Source organism: Anopheles marshallii, chromosome 3, assembly GCF_943734725.1.
Source record: "Anopheles marshallii chromosome 3, idAnoMarsDA_429_01, whole genome shotgun sequence".
NCBI classification, from domain to species: Eukaryota; Metazoa; Arthropoda; class Insecta; order Diptera; family Culicidae; genus Anopheles; species Anopheles marshallii.
In genome coordinates, this window is record NC_071327.1 from 39,483,356 (window position 1) to 39,504,243 (window position 20,888).

The following is a 20,888-nucleotide window of genomic DNA, read 5'->3' on the forward strand; positions in this document are numbered from 1 at the left end:
AAGGGGTTGACATGATCCAAAAACCGCAAGATAGAGTGAAAAAGGTAAAGTTTATCCTTAATTTTACGCTCTGCCGAATTGGAAATTCCATTGCTAACCCTCAATGCCACAACATGGCATCCACATTACCACACACACACACACACATTGGAACAAGTGCGTCGTTTAGAAACCCTGACCAAGTACAATGCGTTTTTTATTGAAACGGAAACGCTTTATGGAGACGCATGGTGTTTCCTAGCGGAGACGCATGTATGATTAATGAGCGGAGCTGTAGGAAAATGGAAGACAACTTTCCGTTCCAATTTGTTCCACATTCTACTAAATGGCAAAAAAACCGGAACAGTAAAATTAACCTCCACTTTGCATTTTGTGGATTGAAAAAGTGTGTAAAAACGGGACAAAAAAATAACAAAACAATAAGACATCAACACAGCACAAATGTGCGTCTCATCTGCTCGGGTTCCATGATGTAGCCGGAACAATCGAACTGTCACTGGCAGCATCGATCAGTTGTGGGTTCTGTAATCGACAGCAGACTGTATACCAGCATGGGCAAAAAAGTATTTTAAAAAACCATCTCACTGTAAAAAAACTACCGAGCTGACTTTATGTTGCTTCTACGTTGCTAGTGTGAGCCTTGGGATATTATTTTTTTGTTGAAAAGATAATATTGTCTGTTCTCGGCCCCAACCAGCCCTCGCATTAGCAGTGTGTACGGGTGGCCGCACTTCCCTAACGGATAGGTACGTACGCGAGACAGATAAAAAGTGGGCCGTACGTGGGTTGCGAGTTAATTAGGCGACAGTGCGGTAGCTCTTTAGGCTACTCATCAGCTGACCACTGGCTGTGGGACATTTGTGTAACCCGGGTGGCAGTGTTTTTGTTAGCTTAACACTACGTACCGTTGTACGGGGTTGAATTGAAGTTGTCATTTGCATCTGCATGGAAGCTGCTATCGTACAAAGTGTGTGTAGACAAGCGATGTAGAGCGAAGGTACAGATGGTTTCAATGTGGTTTGCTTGTATGTCTATATGAGGATGGTCTGTGATCGAGGTTTTAGAAGTTTTGTTGTTCATAATACTTTTTTTAAGTAATCCTGCCATAAGGTTTTTTATACAATAATAATAATATGCTAATGAAACAAATGTTTTATTATAAAATATCCCCATGATGCAAATAAATAAATAAATTAAAATCAATATATGGAAGCATTCATGAAATACGATTGAAACCGATAAAAGCAGTAACTATATTTCAAATGAAAATAAATCGACAGTTGGGATACTGCATATACCAGATCGTGTAAAGGCACACACTTTTTCCATCTCGTCAACGGACCATCCTTACATTGTATACTATTTGCCAACCGGCGTCACTTTACGCTGGCGTTACGATGCATAATCCTGCCAATTCAGTGCAGCTTATACCTGATAAATATTAATCTTTATGAAACTACATCATCAATAGACAGCCGCAGGCGGAATTTCAATTTACTGCATAATCTTAACCGGACTCTTGATGCCAGCCAGCATCCTTCTTCCGCGGTAACATCTTCACCGCGGTCGTACCATTACAACGCCACCGTCGCCGCAGAATTAATTGTATTTTATTTTCATAACGCTCAACTTCCTCCGCCTCTGTTCCACTTGAACTTAACCAAGATTTCTTGTCTACAATTTTTCACAGCACGAGCGGAACACGAAACCCGGTGAGTAAAGCGCCTAGCCAGGGTCCTTCTAGTGCTCGGCAGAACAGAACGGCAGGTTTTCTCCGGTTACAGGCAGCGAAAGGTGCAACCGAATCATTTCGAAAGCAACGCACCACTCCACCAACTGTACCGATGGCTGCCCCCACCACACCTTCGCGACAGATTCTCTTCGTCCTGGCGCTATTGTTTGTCGTGAAGCTGGGCTCCGGTCGACCGCAAAATGCAATCGATAATCAGGTAGGTGCTTGCGGTTAGTGCTGTACAGGTACTTATCAGTTGGCTGAAGTTGGTCGTGTCTGCCCGCCAAGGTTCGATGTGGCTGCGTGAACCAACACCATCGCCTGGCGTCAGTTTATTATTCTTCAATTTGTACCACTTATTTCTGAGCATCGTGCTGTTGACCACACTGTCAACGATGGTAGAGCGTATCGTTTTTTTTATTATTATCGCTTTTTTGTTATTTGTATCTTGTTGTGCTTTTAAGGCATTTGTTGTGAAATAGTTTACATTCTGTTTTCTACCGTTGCCCATCACCCAATGACACAGTGGTGCAGTGGTACAACCGCCGCATTGCTAAATGCATCTCGCTACTAATAGCGTAGCGGCGAGTAAAAGAAAAACGAAAGAGTGTGTGGTACAACGGTCACAAGCCAACCATAAGCTCGTGGTTTGCGTTGAGACTATCGCACTTCATTGTCGTCGTCGGTGGAAGCGTGGCAGCAATGCACGAACGTAACGCTTGTCAGCATAAATTCTGAGCACATAAACAAGCAATCAGTATGGAAAGGAGACGGAAATTGACGACAAGTGGTTACCCACCGAAGCGCCCTTGACAAACGATGCTAAGGTTAGCTTCCCGGGTTTGCCGGGTTCCAGCGTGAGCATCCTTTCGCCTTTATCGGCAACCGATGGCTCAGTTGGAAACGATGCTTCCTACCTGGGTGCTAGAGTTCGAGCCCGCTGATGCTCCATTCCATACGTAATCGGACGTTTCGATGAGATGTGATTTATCGTGTTAGCCTGCTGCCGTACCAGAAGTTTATGATCCTTCTGGCATGCTGTGCGAAAGCCTTGATTCTTAAGGATCGGTGTTGGTGCTGCCTGTGAAATCTCTTCCCACGGCTTTGGTTGTTTGTGTTGGCGCACAAACCAAGTTAACAGGTGTTTTGATAAACATGTCCCTTTTCCGTCATGAAAGGAAAGGATACTGAAGGATATTGAGGCGTTTAAAAGCGTCACGTAGACTCATTTGCGTACATAAACGTTTGGCTTGCAAGTTGTTTGTATCTGACATTACATTCCACTGACGTACATTACTGGAGGGGATTTTAGTATACTGTTATGCATATTGTTCCAAAATAATTCATTTAACTTATTATAAACCATATTTTTATTGTTTCTTATGGAGCGAAATACCAAGCAAAAAAAACTTGCATAATATTAATTTTTCTATTGTCCTCCCGTTGAGGATATTGGGGAAATGCATTAGACAAGATTTGTTACACAACTTCGACGTACGACCAATTACTACTTTTTGGAGATGATTTTCATCCACAAACTCTACAGCTTTAAACCCAAGATCTCTTTCATCTCCTCTCCTTCATCTCTGGCTACTCATCAACACCATTTTGCTGATGCTACAAATATAGACCGCATCAGCTATAGAAATCATAGTTTGCTCCTCAAAAAATTCGTTCGTCTCTTTCTATTAAAACTGTATAACCATTGATTTTGTCGAGACCAACAAACTCCTCTACCACTGATAATTAGGACTTCAATCCTTCGATGAATCTTTCGGCAAAAACCTCGGGCCACAGCTATTTGTTGCTATACTCAGTCAGAACAAATTAATAATTCTTAGGCATACCAAGATATGAAAAGGTCCTTTCAGGCTTCATCAAAACGATTGAATCAAACACATAATAAAGCCTAGTCTGAGGCACCAGAACCTGTTAGAAGGCAGCCACTTGCAGTCGAAGAACATGCACAACGAACAGAAATTATTTAAACATGAGTTTGAAATTAAATTACAAAAAACTTTGTAAATTTTTTATCTAATATCAAAAAATATTTTTCATCAAATATTGAAGGTAAATGGCAAACTGTGAAATATGACTACAGCTAAAATATGGCTTTGACTTTGAACCTTCTTGTCGGTGTGATATGTTTCTTTGGTACGGCAGGCGACAATGAAATATTTACCATTCGACCCCTTTGTGTTGAACAAAACCGTATTTGTCTTTGCAGGATCTGCCCGAGATAAACCCGAACGAGCTGCGAAAACTCTACACAAACTACAACTCGTACGTATCGAACCAATTGGACAACTATGGGCTGGATCCGTTACAGCTGCAGCTGTTGGCACAGTACGCCCAGAGCAAGTAAGTCCCCACTGCGGTCCCCACACAATTGCACAAACGATTAACAAATCAATTCATCGCCTTTCTGGACCGGCTCTCTTACGTCTAGTGCCATCAGCGGTGCCGGTGGTGGCTGGGATCAGCTGTACCGGGCGCCAGAAATGAAGCGCCAAATTCGGTACCGTCAGTGCTACTTCAATCCCATCTCCTGCTTCAAGAAGTAAGCGTCCTGCTCGGTGCACTCCACCATCACTACCGAACCATGTCCCCCGGGGGAACTGTTTGCAAATGGAGAAGGCGAAGGAGGAGGGTTGGGGCAGAGTGCGAGTTTGTGCCGCGTTTCCAGTTCCTTCAATCTTCCATCCCGTAGTTGTGTAAGCTCCTGTTCGGCCTTCGCCAGCATCTCTATCCGGTCGTTTAGCCGCTAGACGCAAGTGAAATGAATTTCCAATCGGTGGACTTCTGTCCGTACGAGCGGGTGATTATCCCAGGAAGGGGAAGGGGAAGGATCAAAACGGAACACAGATAGAATGTTTCGTGACGTTTGTTGGTTTTCGAAATGGAACGAAACAAAAATAACAAAAAAGTTAAGAATTATACACACAACAACAACAACAAAAACACATACACACATATGACCTCATGTGTGGAGGTTTCCTCCGGTATCGGTTGCTGCTAATCTATTTGGTGTGACAGGGATGTTTGTAAATGTTTAAAGTCATATTTTATCTACGAAATACTATCGGACGCGAATGGAAGCTGAACAAAACAGCAAAACAAAAAAAACGGAAGACTATTGTAGCAAAATAAAACCAACAAAAAAAAATACAATATGGCGATCATTAGTACATACACAACACTCTAGCAAAAGCCCTATTGCCGTTTCTATTCGAGCTGAAATACACAATATATGTAACTACATGTAAACTAACTGTGACGGTTGATGATGTTTGACGCAGTACATGGTAAAATACAACCAACCAACATTAATTTGCAAATTTAATGCGCTTCTGTACGAGCACTTAAGTCCCTTTTCCGATTTTCTTTGCCCATTTATCTTTGCGAAACGCAACAGATCGCCCAAAAAAGCCCAAATCAGACCATGATAAGACATTTGACAGCCGCTGCTCGATCAGTCAAGTTAGGTTTCGTCTTAAAAAAAAAAAAACATGTCAAAAAAGAGAAGGAAGGTGTAAAATGGACTTACTTTCAGGTTGCGTAGACGTAAAGACTCGTACACGTAAAGACACACGAACACAGCAACATGTTGTTCGTCTGGACCAACATTTCTGGCGCTACACATAAAAAGCTCACCGAAAGCTTTAAGGACATTGGCTGTACTGCAACAGAATCCTAACACCGGACCCATACACCTAAAAACACAGATAATGGCATAGCCTCCGGCCTCCCCAACAGCACCCTAACCCGACACATTTTACCTGTAATATTTCACACGATTGAATTGAAACATCTAGCTGCACACAATGCATTTACACATACATGCATTCATATATTTATCGCAAATCTCAATAAACTAGAGCTGCTGTAAAAAGACGTATGAAGTATGTTTGGTACAGAAGACGCTCAGGCTGTGTGTTGTTGTTTTGTTGTGTGCTTGGGTGGAAATGGAAAGAAAACACACACAAACCCAGCATGTGCTTAGCATTCGTAGCCATTAATTGTTTGTTATTTGATAACTTAATCAGCACAGCTCTTCTACACGCGCGAACCATCTCGCAAAAACAGCAGTTGTTTACGCACTGCTGTGTGCGGCTGTGAGGACTCTCTTAAATTTAATTGCATGAAGGTAAATTGTAAAAAAAAAAATGTTGCATGACGTTGCGTACGGTTTGGCCCTTAATGTTTGATCAGGTCCTTAAGCCCATCTCGGGTCGACCGAACCGAAAGAAAAATACAGATTAAGCTTGCATAATTCATCCCGTGCTGCTAGCTTTCGTCACGTTGCTTTGCTTTCATCTGAAAACATCATACGGTTAAGGGATATGATATGGGTGCGAAACAGTCCGACCAACTGCCACCTTCATCGATGTATGAAATACGGCGCCTGGAAGTATGTCGACGTACCTTTTCCTTTCCAGCGGGGACGGGCCGAGCCGACTGCCGGGAGCAGTCTTTACCGCTCAAGATGAAAAGTTACGTGGAAAATCTTTCAACACGGTACGCAGGAGGCCTTGGATTATGCGAGGGTCTTAGGTGTCGGTAGCCGTGCCGACCTGCCGTTGTCCATCCGGGTTGCCCGTCAGCAATGCGCCGATTGCCGGCGCACCACTTCTTCGGTACACGTGTTGATTGCTTTCGTATTTTTTTTTCGTTCGTTCTCACTTTTTGACAATGATAACAAAGCGATAGCGACTGCCGATGCGTCTGCGACGTAGCATCGATGCTGCTCGAGGTAACGTGTGCTTCGTCTAGGAAAGTGTCAATATTTGCATTTGCCTTCGTTACTTTAAAAATACGACCGTAACATTGAAACATTCCATTCGAGTTAGTATTTTTCTCATACCTATGCTCAGAATATTGTAGATGTATGTATGTATATAGAATCGTGTAAATGCTGCGTTTTCGATCTCTAAGCCACGCCACAGTTTACTAGCCGTGTGACTGTACTTTGAAGTGAACATCCATTTCTATTCTTTACAAGCGTGGATTGACTTAGCAGCTCAGAAGAACTCAATGCTGTATAACCTGGAGTTCCGCTGTGGTTGTTGCTGCCTTATTTGTGATTTTTAAGCAAGTAACTCGTTATTACAAACGTTGCATTAGTGCTGGCCTTCCTTCTTTAGAAATATTTACACAATGTTATGAAACTATACTTGCGCACAGTGGCATTTTGCATGTGTGGTCGATGCGTATTTATGAGCTTCTCACCTTTGGGAAATAATCGAAAAAACCATGGTATTTAGATGGGAATTATGGGAAATATTATTATTATCACACCTAAATCATTCCAACTAATTAATATAACACATTTCATGCATATTGAAAAAAAGTTTGTACAAATCTTACAGTATAATTTTTCCTAATATGAACTTTAGTATCCCTATTTGTGTAGGTATTGGCGTTTCGCTACATACAGATCACATACAGCTACAGACCAACGCAAATTCTTCAATGCTCCAAGATAAAGCTTCATGAAGTGTCCATCAACAGTATCTTCTTCATCTTTATCGCCTCAACAACGTTAAGAAGTCTGAGGCCTGCCATTTCTCGCCTTTTTTTCTTTTTTTTTAGTGACTTTATTTACCCGTAGTAGGATAGTCAGTTCTTGCTATTCTTGCTCCTGATGGGATTTTGGTCCGGTCCATCATGCCACCGTCACAACACGATCAACAGTATCACATGGCGATAGTATTTGTTAAGTAATAAAAATGTTCAAAATTGTGTTGATGTTAAGTTGGGTATTTGAGAAAATACTATCTAACAGAAGTTATTGTAAATGCTTCATCAAATCTTCTTTTTCTATCTATCATAATGACGACCTAAATTATATCTTCTTTTAAATGTTCACCAACATAGATTTTCTATTCCAGTGCTCGTAGTAGCAACTTCCAACATCTGGTAAGTTTACATGTACTACTTGGTATCAAAATGATATTAACAATCAAACAAATTCCCAATACCCCGGAATTATCATCGAACCGTACCAGAGGCACTAGGAAATAGTTTGATTTGGAAAAAAAGTGATCTTTTGCGGAGTTTTGGTTGATAATTATGCACAGAACTAAATTTTGCGCAACAACAGGAACTTGGTCTGCTGTATTAGTCCTCTAAAGCTAAACTCACGGTTGGGAGGCGTCGTTAACCAATCCATTACCAATCCCGGTCTTGCCGACGGACGCATAAACGCCATCACTCCATCTCAATCTGGGCCAATCTGGGCGTCTCCTCTGTTGTTGTGGACGACCTGGCTGGGTCATCCGGTGAAATTTTCATGACGTGACCGAACAGTGAGTTCGTCATACACCTCGTGTGTAGGCTCCTCCTGGAGCCTTCAGTTACTCATTATTTCACAGTTCTTCTATTGTTTGTCCAGATTTGTCTAACTTTCGGACAAAGACCGTTCCTCAGAAGCTTATGTTACGACTAGTCATGTGCGCAATGATTCAGAATGAATGAATGATGCAAATCTTACTAGGGAGTGAGTTGATTTAAATCGCCAAGAAGACTACTTATAACTCTTTTGCGGTTTAATTCATTTACTGCGAATTAAATCGTGCAAAACAACTTTGGTTTAACACTGGACGGCGACCATCCACCGCTGATTTAAAACATGGTTTAACTCATGAGTTAGTTAACTAAGGTTTTAATTGTTCAAGGTGACCTTCTTTTCCCAACCAGTTAATTCTTGGTCGGTCTGAAAGCTTACTTTCAACGCAAAGTCCAGAACGCATGTTGTGAAGGCAACTGGGGTTAAGAGTTGTTCCACACACAAATCGAAACCTAATGTCCATAATGTAAGGATAATCTTTATCATATGATAGGCCTTGAGGATGGTAGAATATTGTCAAAGATTTTTAAATCCTTCGTTTCTTCGCCTTCCGCAGATTTTGAGCCAAGTAACAATAGAACGAGATGCCAGAAAGGATTACAAGAAAACAGTGAAACGTTAAAAAAGCATTCCGTACAGTTTACAATCATAACTTTGATAAGACGTTCGTATACCAGCAGAACGGATAAAGCTTGGAAAAATGAAAAGTTTTTTTTAATGGTTTCATGGGTCTAAAAACTAATTTGGAGTATCTGGCCCTCAGCTTCAAACTTGTTTCTAATATCTGGTCCTATTTGTGAAAGGTGTGCTGACCCTTGCGTTAGAGGGTCATACATATAGTTGTGGTTGTCTTTTAAATTTAACTGAGCCATAGAATATTGGAAGCAAATTTTAAAACTGGTCGATTGAATATTCTGCATCAGAAAATAATCCTTTAATTGATCGACAATCAGCTATCCTTTCCTGTATACATTAGAGTTCATGATGCGTTACGGTTAGAGTTAAAAAAAGAATGTAAATTGTGTTGCTGTTAAAGTACACATACTTTTTTCGTTAAACTTCTTTGTTGAGGACATCGTTGAGATAGATCACAAACGATTTACAGGTAATAGACTTACACGTAATTCTGAGGAAAGGATATGTTCTTCTTCTTGACCTGCACACAGTTGAGCACATGGCTAGGTTACCTCTTCTAGTGCTGATCTCCTCCACCATTGGCTGCATGTAACCTCCACTAGGTCTAGACCCACTTAATCTAGTCAACGAACTTTCTGCGTTCCTCTACGGCTCGTCTAGAAATGATCGCTGATGAGAACCTTGCTGATAGCCCATGAGTCTGGCCTTCCTCATCCCGTACTCTAACCATTATATCTTTCCGTCCTTGGACATCGTCAGGATGCTCTGCCACACTCCCTGCTCCCAAATAATAATCCGTAGTACCCGCCACTCAAAAATGGCGAGAGCATTGGCGACCTCCACCCGTATCGTCAAAGACGCACGACCATAGAGGACTATGGGACGGCTGGATGCGATATTTGTTGCGTTTCGCGGTGCAAGGAGATCGAACAGCCCAATTTCTTCAAGCATCTTAACGTCTCATGTAACAATGTTACAAAAAAACCACAATAAAAACAATATTTGAGAAAAGGAAGAGTTGAAATAGCATTTTCGCATAAATTCAACATCGTTGAAACACCGTGAAAGCCGATTCACGTAGAACGGCGTCTTAATTTGGTTGATGCGCTACTGAACGTGTTGTATCACTGCTGTATTCACACTGCACGTAACCGGCATTTTAAAACCAAACGTCTTACGTCTTCTATTTTGGCCGTTTTGCATCACTGCGTAGACCAGTATTCATGTGGTTTTTTGACGTTTCTGAAGGGTGCCGCATGAGTTCAAAAGATACGTTAAGGCAGAAATTTAAATTTTCATCCTACGGTTACGTGTTTTACCCGGATTACTAGTGATAGAAGAAGATAGCAAGATGGATTTATATTCACACTTGCATGCACGTGGATGGTTTTAGTTAACATATGCGAAAACGATTTAAAAAATAAAAAAAATGAAGGCGAGTATTGCTGACGAAAATGATTCATATCAAAATAACAACCAATAAATCAATACGGCTTGCCCCGTTCTCTCGCCATTTAATAACAATACAAACCATATCATCTTCTTCTTCTTGGCGTAACGACCTACTAAGTCATATGTCTGCCATTGCAAGCTAACTAGACGTAATATTACCACGCAGCCGGATAGTCCGGCGTTGCTACGGGGGATTGGTCCGGATAGGATTTTGGACCGGTCCAGTCGTTTGAAGACCGCAGCCGCTATCAATATACCAACGAGCCGTCCGCTGATACCAATCATATATGACAATCGAAAACACAAACACAAAACCTAGACCATATAAACGTATGATTCATTATTAATTTATTTCGTTGTAATGTCTTTATTTCTTACATACATTGCCGACTGCTTACACCCACAACATTCCGTCGCGGTACGTGCTGTCCGCTCGTGTGTTGTATATGTTTAACGTTCGCTTGTATTTAAATACTGATATTGCTATTGTTACGACTTTTAAATAATGCACTAACCAATAGGCCCTGTTCTGCTCCTGGAGACAGGATGAAATCATATCCTGCCACGCTTTCGACAGGGATAGCAACATCTAGTGAAATCATTTATCAGTGAAATCATTTTACACACGTGCCAGGTGTCGATAGAACAGCGGCCTAGCGTTCGCTCGAACGTATCGTAATTGTTGAGGAAAAATGGTTCGATGAAAGCTGTTCCGGACGTGATGGGAAACTGTCTAGAGCTGTCTTTTATAGATGGGTGTGTGTTTTTTCAACCCCATCCTATGCTGACCGAGCTAAAAAAGGATACATTTGACTAATGCAACAAGCTTTACCATTCTACACAGTCCATAAACTAACTGAATAAATAACGAGAAATTAACAACATTGAGTCGCCGCATTGTGTTTGCCCTTGCTTATAACTACGCTTATCGAAACGTTTTGCGTGAACATATGAATAGTTTAATTGCACCAAGGCCACGATAGGCCCTCACTGTAGTATGATCGACTGCTACACTATTTACCGCACACGGGGAAAGTGTTTCCTTCGGGTGTTTGGGTGATTTTTTATAATTTTTCCGTAAATTGTTTCGCGTGTCCGGACGACATCGACCGTCGACCATCGATCGTCGAGTGAATTGAAACACATTCTCATTGTGTTGTTATTGTTTCTTTGGTCGTATAATATACCGATCACTGTTGAGATGGGTCTCACTTTTCAGCTTCATCGCGTTGTGATTGCAGAATTTTAGAAGGAAACACTCACTCTCGGTTTGGTAAACAGAGCTTTTGTTTCTCCCTATTCCCTTTTGTTGATCGAACTCGACCCCGTAAGGGGAGAGCCCAGGCTCCAACCTAACCCAGTAAGTGTGTAGTTTGCTTGGAGTTGGGCAGGGTTTCGATGTTAATGTTAAAAAATAAATCCAACTTAATCGTTAGTATTGTACATGTCCCGGCTTGTCGATTGGAAGAAAGCGGCCTGCACACGGTGTCCTGCCTAAAGTGAAGGTAAGTACGTCTGGGAAACTGGATGGAAAATGGAAAGGCCTGTTGCCAGTAAGGCCACCAATCCGCGAACGATCGGGGGTGGGAGCGAACGATCAACCAATCGACCCTTCGTTGCTCGGCGGCCGATTGGTGGGAGTTGTGTCGCCTTTGCTGCTACTGCTGCCGCTGCTGTTGGTCCGGGCCGGCGGTGTTGAGGCGGGAACGCTGCACAGCGCACACGGACAGGGACCACCCAATTTTTTGGCCAACATCGATCGCAGCTTCAATGCCGGGCCCAGCTTCATGCCGAGCGAGTTCGTCAGGTGTTCCTCCGTCAGCAGCGGCAATCCTGCACCGTCGATGCTCTGATCACGAAAGTTCTGCGAAATAGGGTAATAGAGGAACAGGGAAACACGGCATTAGTCATTGCTTACGACAGATGAAACCGAATAAGCTAGGCAGGATCTTGCACCGGGTCACGCTCCAACGCGTCGCATGATTGTATCGTAAAGTCGTGGCATATCAAACGACATAACAAACAGATCGTTTGGTTTTTCCAGGATAATCGAACGATTAATAAAAAATGGTTCTTTTTCTTTTTTCTTTTTCTTTTTTTTTTGGATTTTTGGGCTGTTATTTCGGACTATTTACGTTATGTGGCACAAATGGCTTTGTGGGACTCTACATTCATGTACATATTTCGTTAGATTTGATTCTGTTGTGCTCCCCGAACTGATGTTCGGTACTTCCACCAATGCGAGAAAATATCCAACGAAAGGAGAGGAGAGCTAGTCCAACCGGCACATTCCCTTAGTTGCCGGTCGCTGAAGGGAAGAAGCGAATGAAAACCGAAGAAAAAATCAACAACCACCCTCCTAATGATAGCGTTGGTGCTCAAATTGTGCTTCCTTCTATCGGTGGCCCATCGCATGTATGTGGCTAAAAACAAAACAAAACAAAAAAACATGCCACAAATGGCACAAGAAAAGCAGGGCAACTTGTTGTTGATGATGCATAAAGCTAGTGTGGGCCCTGCATCTCGGACCGTTGGAGTATTTTATGCTCGCGTTCCTTTATTCCCCCATTTCCCCAGCTGCTTTTGGGGGTGGTGGTACAAGTAGACAACTGGACAGGATACGAAATCTGTGCCAGTTAGATCAGCAAGCATAAGCAACGCGAAGATTATGCATATCAAAACCCCCATGCCCGATCCGATCGGGAATGATCCAAAGATGGCAGAGGTTTCTTTGGTGCGCCGTTTGGAGAACAGCATATTCCACCCCTCTCGAACGCCCAATTCGTAAAGCGAACGATCCCGTTGGCACGCGCCTTCGGGCGGCCGGCGTCACGATCCTACCATTAAACTTGTGTAATCACAGAGTACACCGTCGAGAAGGCTGCTACATTCGCCATTCTGCCGACGGGAGATGGTACCATGCATCTTGGTTCTAATGTCATGTGGACGAGTGCAATGTGCAATCGTCTAATGCATTTTTGATGGCATTTTGGGAAGGTTTACATCGCATTTGATCATTGGAAAGCGTTACCAATTTACGGAAAATTTATATTTAATATAATTCTTCTTTTCAATTTATATTTAAATATTTATGATTTTGGATTTATGTATTAAAATATTTATGACCGGCAAGTGAAATTTCATATTGTAGAATAACGCTAAGATATTTAAGTTAACATTATAAAGACAATATCTACGCCAAAACCTGGTTGGTACATTATATATTATAAAAACCTCCCAACTTTACATGACCAGAAACTTTACGTTTTACTTGCCCTAGTCTTGTCCAGGAACATTCATGTGGCGATCGGCCAGCGTGGTTCGTGTTCCAGTGCCATGCACATGCATCTTCGCGTTGCGCTTGTGTGTGCTACTATTTAACGCTAAAAAAACGCCTGTTCCAGAAGCATCTAGCATAAAAAGTTATGTTTATTGTGTTACTGTGCGCTTCGGTCAATGCCAACCGACCAATAGCTACTGCAGCATCGACTTTGTGTCCTTTCCATCAGCATTAGCTGATGTTCTCGACCAGTTTTGTTTTCGATTGATGGACCTAGCTTTTATTTCTATGGATATATGGCAGTAAATTTTAACTATGTTAATGGACTAGGGTAATATATCTGAAATTAGTGTTTACAATTGCGATAGTAAAAATCGACTAAGGTCGCAATAATAGAGGACCACTGTATTTTATAGTTTAACTGGCATATTGTTGGGCTCCGAGGGCTGCAGCACTAAACTAAACGTATGACATCAACTCCAACTAGGTCATGTCCACCATAATAAATGGTAGGATAGTAAATTCCTTGCTTCGAGGGTCGTAGTCATGGTGACCATCGATTCACGGTGCTCTGTATGGCATGTAGAGCAACCATGGAATCAACCCATGTTATTCTTTTTTTTCATGTCAACGCTATTATAAAACAACAAATGAGATCAAGTAAAGGATAAATGTAGTTGAATAACAATATATTACAAAATCCATACAACTACACAATCCTTGCTCTTGTACACCCTTGTACATCATACCAACATATTATACGTTCTGCAGTTCCTATCCTCAACATCGAGTCGTATCATAGAAGATACCCATTATTAGCTCCAAAGTTGCTCTGTATGGCACTGTTGACAAAGTAAGTGGGGCATTAATGAGCTCGAGAAGTTTTCACACAATCACTCATGAAGTTTTGTTGAAGTCTAGGATCTCTGGCATCTCTGGTTCCTGTGTACCAGAACAGGAAGCAAATCTTGGTCCTATTATGTTTTTTTTATTGTATGTTAAAGAAGTTTCGTTTGTTTGTCTAGCAAATGCTACCTGATGTACGCCGATGACATAAAAATATTCCGTCCAGTAAATTTCCTCTCGGATCATGTACAATTGCTAGATCTTTTAACGATTTCACTAACAGGTGTCACCGTAATTTTCCGGTTATTAGTGTAACGAAATGTTCTACAATTTCCTTTTCGCGTGCCAGACGGCTTATGATTATTTAATATCACATTAATGGACTATTGGTTAGTCGTACAAACATAGTGTACGATTTTGGTATCTTACTTGACAACAGAATGTCTTTCACCAAACACATTGAGGAGATCGTAAGCAAAGCCAATAGGGCTTTAGGTTTAGCTCGTAGGATAACAATCGAGTTTCGTGATGCTTTGTGAATTAAGGCTCTCTAGGACTGTCTTGTAAGATATATTTTAGTGTATGGTATTGAATTTAAATCACCGACAACGGATCTGAGCGAAACGTTTCGCTATCTTTGTATGCAAGACACTGACTTGTGGGGGCCTGGAAATTCCGAGAAAAATCCTGGAAATTTGTTAGTTATGTCGTATGGAATCTCTGCGCCACTACCACTAAACCACAAGGGCGCTCCAATCTAAGCTCTTTAGTACATGTATCGGAAAGACAAACATTATTTCCCATCAATTTCTGATTTCTCAGTCAATGTTCAACAGTAATATTTGACATGTACACAGTGTAAGATTTAACCTAATCACTGCTTTCCGATGCACATTTGATGCACAAAGCGTTAATCTGTTCGAAGATACACAATGTTGCTATGCTGGTTTGTGACAAGTGCTGCTGATTCTCAAGGTCCTTTTAAAACGCGTTATTCAGATTAGATGACTTACACATTCCAAACATACGAATCAAGGCGGAAACAAGTCAACTATGACAAATGAACCGTTTGGCACGACGCACACACCTTTTCCTTCCTGCACTCCGCGGGCCAACAGGTGGGTGACTGCCGCTTGCAATTGATTATACACAACACGAGCTATCCGTCCGACCGACCGATCGACCGACTGGTCAGTTTCAGTTTCCGAGTGTTGCTGCTCCTCAAAACTCGATGGCCGGTAATTAGCGCATTTCGCATTTCAGACACTCGGAGGTTTCGCTTCAGTTTGCTGCGAAGGGCAAACGATACGCCTGCACGGTGAAGCACTTGCCGCTTGGTTGAAATCTGGCCCCACGGCGATGGGGGCGGTCGAGAGCAGGGAGAGAACGGTACAGGAATCAATCTTAGCACCAAAGCATCGGGAGGAGTCGTTTCGGGTAGGGATCGAAATGTTAACTATTCCCACTACACCTTTCCGGCCGCCAATTCTGCTGTTTCGATTTACTGCACACCGGCACCAACAGCTGAGCCAACTAGCCTCGCATGGTTCGCTTTATCTATATGCACATTAAGAAAATTCACCCAAAAGGAGCAGCAAAGCGGGTGCGCGTGTGCAAAGCGCAAGTACGGGCGCGCGCGCGCTCACTCGCGCCGACAGCAGCAATTATGGAAGGGGGGTGCGTATGCGCGGCGGGGGTAGTATGCGCGTGCACTCGTGTACTGCATCGATGCACCAGATGCACCACGGCTCTGGACGAGCGCCACCCGTACTCATTGTGAATGAGTGATTGCTGCAGCCGGGTACCGTTCGTCCGTGCTGGTCGCTGGCCCGTTTTGCCTTCCTTCGGGGCAAACGACGGCTAGGACGACGGTTCCGTCGTGCTCCGGAAAGACGCCCCCTAAAAAATGGCCTTCTCCGGAGCTCAATCAACCGACCGGGAAAAAGCTGATCGGGCAGATACGGGGCGCTAGGGATGGAGCGAGCCGATGCACACCCTCTACTTGGAGGGTGTTGCGTAAAACCACATTCAGCAAACCCAGGCCCACGGGTTTACGCTAGTCCTACGAAAACCGACAATTTGTGCAATTGAATGCTTACGATTTACTCAATGAACCGAGCGTTTACCGAGCTTGGGCCAGCGTACTTTCGTTCATAAATCTTATCGCGCCGGCAGAGCCCGCGTGCTGTGGCTGCTACCGGCGTCAGGATAGGTGGGCCCCGTTTTGCAAATTGCTATTCTGGTGGCCCCGTACTGCAGCGTTGGTGTTGTGCCAACAGATAAACAACGGTTTTCCCCGGCATACGCTTCGGGTAATGGGGCTGCAGATCCTCAAGATTTACGGCAGCTCTAACTTCAATCAAGCACTCCCGTTGGCTAACCATCAACGAGTACGCGTCAATTATCTTAATAATCATATTCAATTCGGTGCTGTTTGTCTTGATGAGAGGAACGATCGCTTTTATGTTGCGAATCGGTTTTAATTCTTGTCCAACGTAAAGGACGCCAGGGGTGATAAGCTACAAATGTTTTCATACTTCCCCAACAGCCACCAGCCTTGAGACGTTCGAATCGTTTCAATTTGATTTTGTAAGTTTGTATCGTTACGGAGGATGCGTCAAATGATCGTCCATCGTTTTTTTTTTTACTGTCGTGGCCTTAGGTTCACATACTAATTAATCATTTGGCTTACCGATATCTTGCCGAGATTTTTCTCCTAATCGAACGATGGTCATGTTACGGGGCAGATTAGAGTGAAGACGGATGGCAAATATGGGCCTCCCGTGCCATTGAGTGCTGCTTGGTGCATGTAGTAGCATAGGGCAATCAGCTTTTGATTGAGATCCCTTTCTTATAATGCACCTCCTCTCACCCCACCAAAACACACCTCCCATTGCCTCCTCTGTGGCACTTAATCACCCTCTACCACAGGTCCCTCAGGTCAGGTCTCTCTACTGACGGTCGGCTACAATTTTGCTTCAAAATCATTTTATTCTCCTTTTGTAAGTAGCAACAACGTTTTGCGCTATAAAAAGCAATAAATCAATGCTGCCGATGTAAAGCACACTGTTCGTTCGGTACGGATGTACCTTTCTCTTCGTGTGCGTGCGTGTATGCTCGATGGGAAGCAGATCCATCACCGAGATATTCAATCGTTTCCAATCGCTTTGCAGAACTTTCAGTGAAGGGAAACATTGGAACGGAGAGGAAGCAACAAAAAAAAAACAGCAGGATAAAGAATAAACCACAAACTTATTTATATTCATTGCTTTTATTAGAGAATGGTTGCATTACAGACGCTGAAATAACCATTTTTGCAGGACGTGACAAAGTCATCACCGGCAGGCGGTAATATGAAACAGGCACCAAATTCATCACGCAAACATTGTAAATGTGCTGAAATTTGTGCAATTAATCGAACCCATATCGAGCAACATTGTACGAAAGTGTAACACGATACACCTCGGCTCCAACAATGTTTCACCATGTTCTCCGGCTGGCGATCGTTTGATCCGCCTTACCACCAGCGAAACACTCTATTAAACGGCCTGCCCTCAGTGGTGAGGTGAGAGCAATCTGCAGGAAATTGCTATGATTAAAACCTGTGCCATATACGCATAAAAGATTATGCGCCCGTCGGAGACGCGCTGCCATTTCTGATAGAGCTGTCCGTTTCCTGGGCAAGATTAGCTGTTGCAGGTGACCGAACAATGAACGCATGGAGTGTACGAGAAAGAAAATCGATCCCTTCCTTGGGGTTTTGATAAGAAAATCTCACCTCTCCCAAGATTCCCAGCTTCCATTATGGCTGCCGGATTTAGCATGGGCAGCCACTTAGAACGGGGTTGCAGCTTCAGCAGGACACAAAACAGTGGAAGAAATATTTGGAACGACACTCACACAAGGATCTCAATAGGGAGTTGCATTTGGAACGGGTGCAAAGTGTAATATATTTGCCTGCTCCAATCAAGCCGGAATGAACCCGCTAGCGGTCATCCTTCCCCATCGTCAAAGACACACCCCCACCCTTCCTTACCTGCCCTCCTGCATGTGGACACTTTGTATGTGCGCTAACGTTGCACCGTGCGAATGTGCAGCGGCCAATAAAGGAAGACACGAGAACAAAGCTTGGCTGGAACGAGCTCCTGGTGCAACCGGCAAAGCAACGGAAGATTGCACGCTCGCGGGCACATTTTAATTCTCCTCGGCACACACCACACTACCACCATGACCATAACATCCAGCTATGGAGACTGTGTGTTTCTGGAGGTCGTAAAAGGTTAGAATCGAACGTCTAAATTGACCATGATCGGGACGTTTGGTAGCTTCGAACGAAAAAAAAACGATTGCATTTCGTTATGCCGGGAGCTTTCATGAAAAGAAGAAACTAAAACGATTTATAACGTTTTAATAACATTTTCTACAGTTTTTAAAAGCCAAAAACATGTAGATTAGCTATGTGATTATATAAAAGATCGTTTGATGCATTTTGAGCTTATCATCTTGTTTTAGTTAAACTATTTTTCAAGAATAAGAAGGAAGTTACAATTACTTTTAATTTCGGGATCTATACATCATCAAAAGACCTTGCTTCGGTAGGATGAGCTTGAATTTCGAGAAAGATTGAAGGTAGTCGATTTTGTATATCTTTCATAAGTTCAAATACTTAAATTGTAGTTAAATATGTGAGAAAGATAGGATAATTAATGTCTAATGGAGCCATATTTTGAGAGAGTTCAACAATTTTCTAAGAACATGCGGATAGCTAAAACTATTCTCGAATTTAGCAACTATGTACCCGTTTTAAGTTCTTCTGGCATTTTGAGGGCTTAGTTTATTGGTGTTCCTTTGTATAAATTACACAAATTCTCGAAGGATTCGTAAGTGTAAGTAAATCTTTACTATTTTGTTTCCTTCGTCTTAGATACGCAGTTCATTGCCAATAGATATGCAGAGCCGAACAAAATTACACCTTAATTCAATCGACTTTACTTCACCCCAATAAAGTGTTCCAATCTCCTAGTTCTAGGGTAAAGCTTCATGGAGAAATTAAAGGGTCACTTACATACCGACACACGCACACTCCGCCAAAGCTTATAAAATACGCGAATGGTAAGAAACTCTTAAATGTCTTACCACCGCAGCAGAACCGCGCGAAAGGTGTAAAACCAGCATGATATCGATACCCGCAGCACCTTGGCTCTCGGTGGCTCAGCGGACAGCGTTCGAGCTGCTGCTCAGGAAGCATAATGCTGCAGTAATTCATCGGAAATTACAATCACCGGAGCGCATCCCACTGCACCGCGATGCATCTAACCCACTCGTCCATGCCCGGCAGCCCGGCAGCAGAACGGCACCACACAACCGAGAGCGAAGAGTTGCGTGCGCAAAAAGGCCGTGTTCGAGGCAGCGAAAAGCGACGATTGCATCAGTCCCGCCACCATCGAACCGCGATAGAGGCGAGGCGCACGGGCGAAATAATTGATCCCCGCGGCTACTTGAATAAAATATTTGCTACACATTTGCCGTTCTCTGCGCATCGTCTCGTTCTTTTGCGCTGCGCTCGGTGTAGCAGCATCAGCAGCAGCTACCCCAGTTAGCCTCCCGGGTCCTGACCTCGAAGACCCCGGCAGTGCGGTTCGGTTTGTTTCGGGATTCCTGGAATATCTTCCCGCCCAACCCTGGCCGAATAAAGACTGCACAATACACTAAAGGCCACCGGATAGCCGCTCTTGATTAGATCCTTTTTCTTTTACTCACTTCTCCGTCCGGACATCCCGGCAGACCCACTTTAAAACGGGGGAACAAAAGTTTGCCAGTGGGAGGACACAGGCGCGCGCGACGTAGGATGTACAAAAGACATCCTAGCTGAAGGTTCAACTGAGCTCCGGTCTTGCTTGCAGTAGGGGGGGCCAGTTTGGCGAGACCTTTGGCCCGGGGCATATCATGGTCCGACCGTGTGTTGTCTTCGTCGTCGCACTCGCGTCAAGACGCACCGCACCGGCAGTAGTAGGCAGGACTGACGAGCGAATCGATAGAATTTTTAATGAACGTACCACGAAAAGTGGTGCCCGTGATTCTCGAAGATTGACGATCGACCTTGCACCGATGGGTCCTGGAATCCGACAAAATTCATACCGATGAACAGGGCAAAACACAACAGCTTCAGACTTCAGCGAATTGTACCGAGCGCTGCCTGTGGCTAAATATCCTTTTGCCCCACCAAACGGGATGCTGGCGTCGGTCGTAAACGATAGAAAACCAACCACGGTTTGGTGAGGTTTTACTGTTTTTTTTTATGTAGACCATAAAATCGTTTCCCTCCTTCTCTGAAGTCAGGTCTAAAGTTGTTCGGCACACAACATAAAACTACACAATCAAAATGCTCACGCGCTCAATCAAACAAAGGCTCAAGAATAGAATGCTCGAAATTTTATGCTAATAATACGTTTCCATTCCCGCTCATTGTAGAACACCCCGAGGACATTCGCAAAATCCGTCAGCTTGCGAATCGAAACACCGGCAGAAGATGCTGTTCAACTTTAACAGTCGGCGAACGATCCCGAAATGACTGGACGGACGGCCCCAAAATC

At 43.3% G+C, this 20,888-nt stretch overlaps 2 protein-coding genes across 2 annotated transcripts in view; one reads left to right on the forward strand and one right to left on the reverse strand.

Annotated features, from left to right (window-relative positions):
- Positions 1–1,844: 1,844 nt before the first annotated feature.
- Positions 1,845–4,296, forward strand: LOC128714607 (uncharacterized). Its single transcript, XM_053809481.1, has 3 exons — positions 1,845–1,949; positions 3,960–4,093; positions 4,182–4,296. Exons 1-3 carry the CDS (start codon positions 1,845–1,847, stop codon positions 4,294–4,296), a joined length of 354 nt encoding a protein of 117 aa, XP_053665456.1.
- A 7,470-nt stretch (positions 4,297–11,766) lies between these two features.
- LOC128713475 (probable serine/threonine-protein kinase nek3) overlaps positions 11,767–20,888 on the reverse strand; it is a 45,994-nt gene continuing 36,872 nt past the window's right edge. Inside the window, exon 7 of the mRNA XM_053808335.1 lies at positions 11,767–12,033. Coding sequence (XP_053664310.1) covers positions 11,767–12,033 — 267 coding nt within the window. The remainder of the gene's footprint in view (positions 12,034–20,888) is intronic.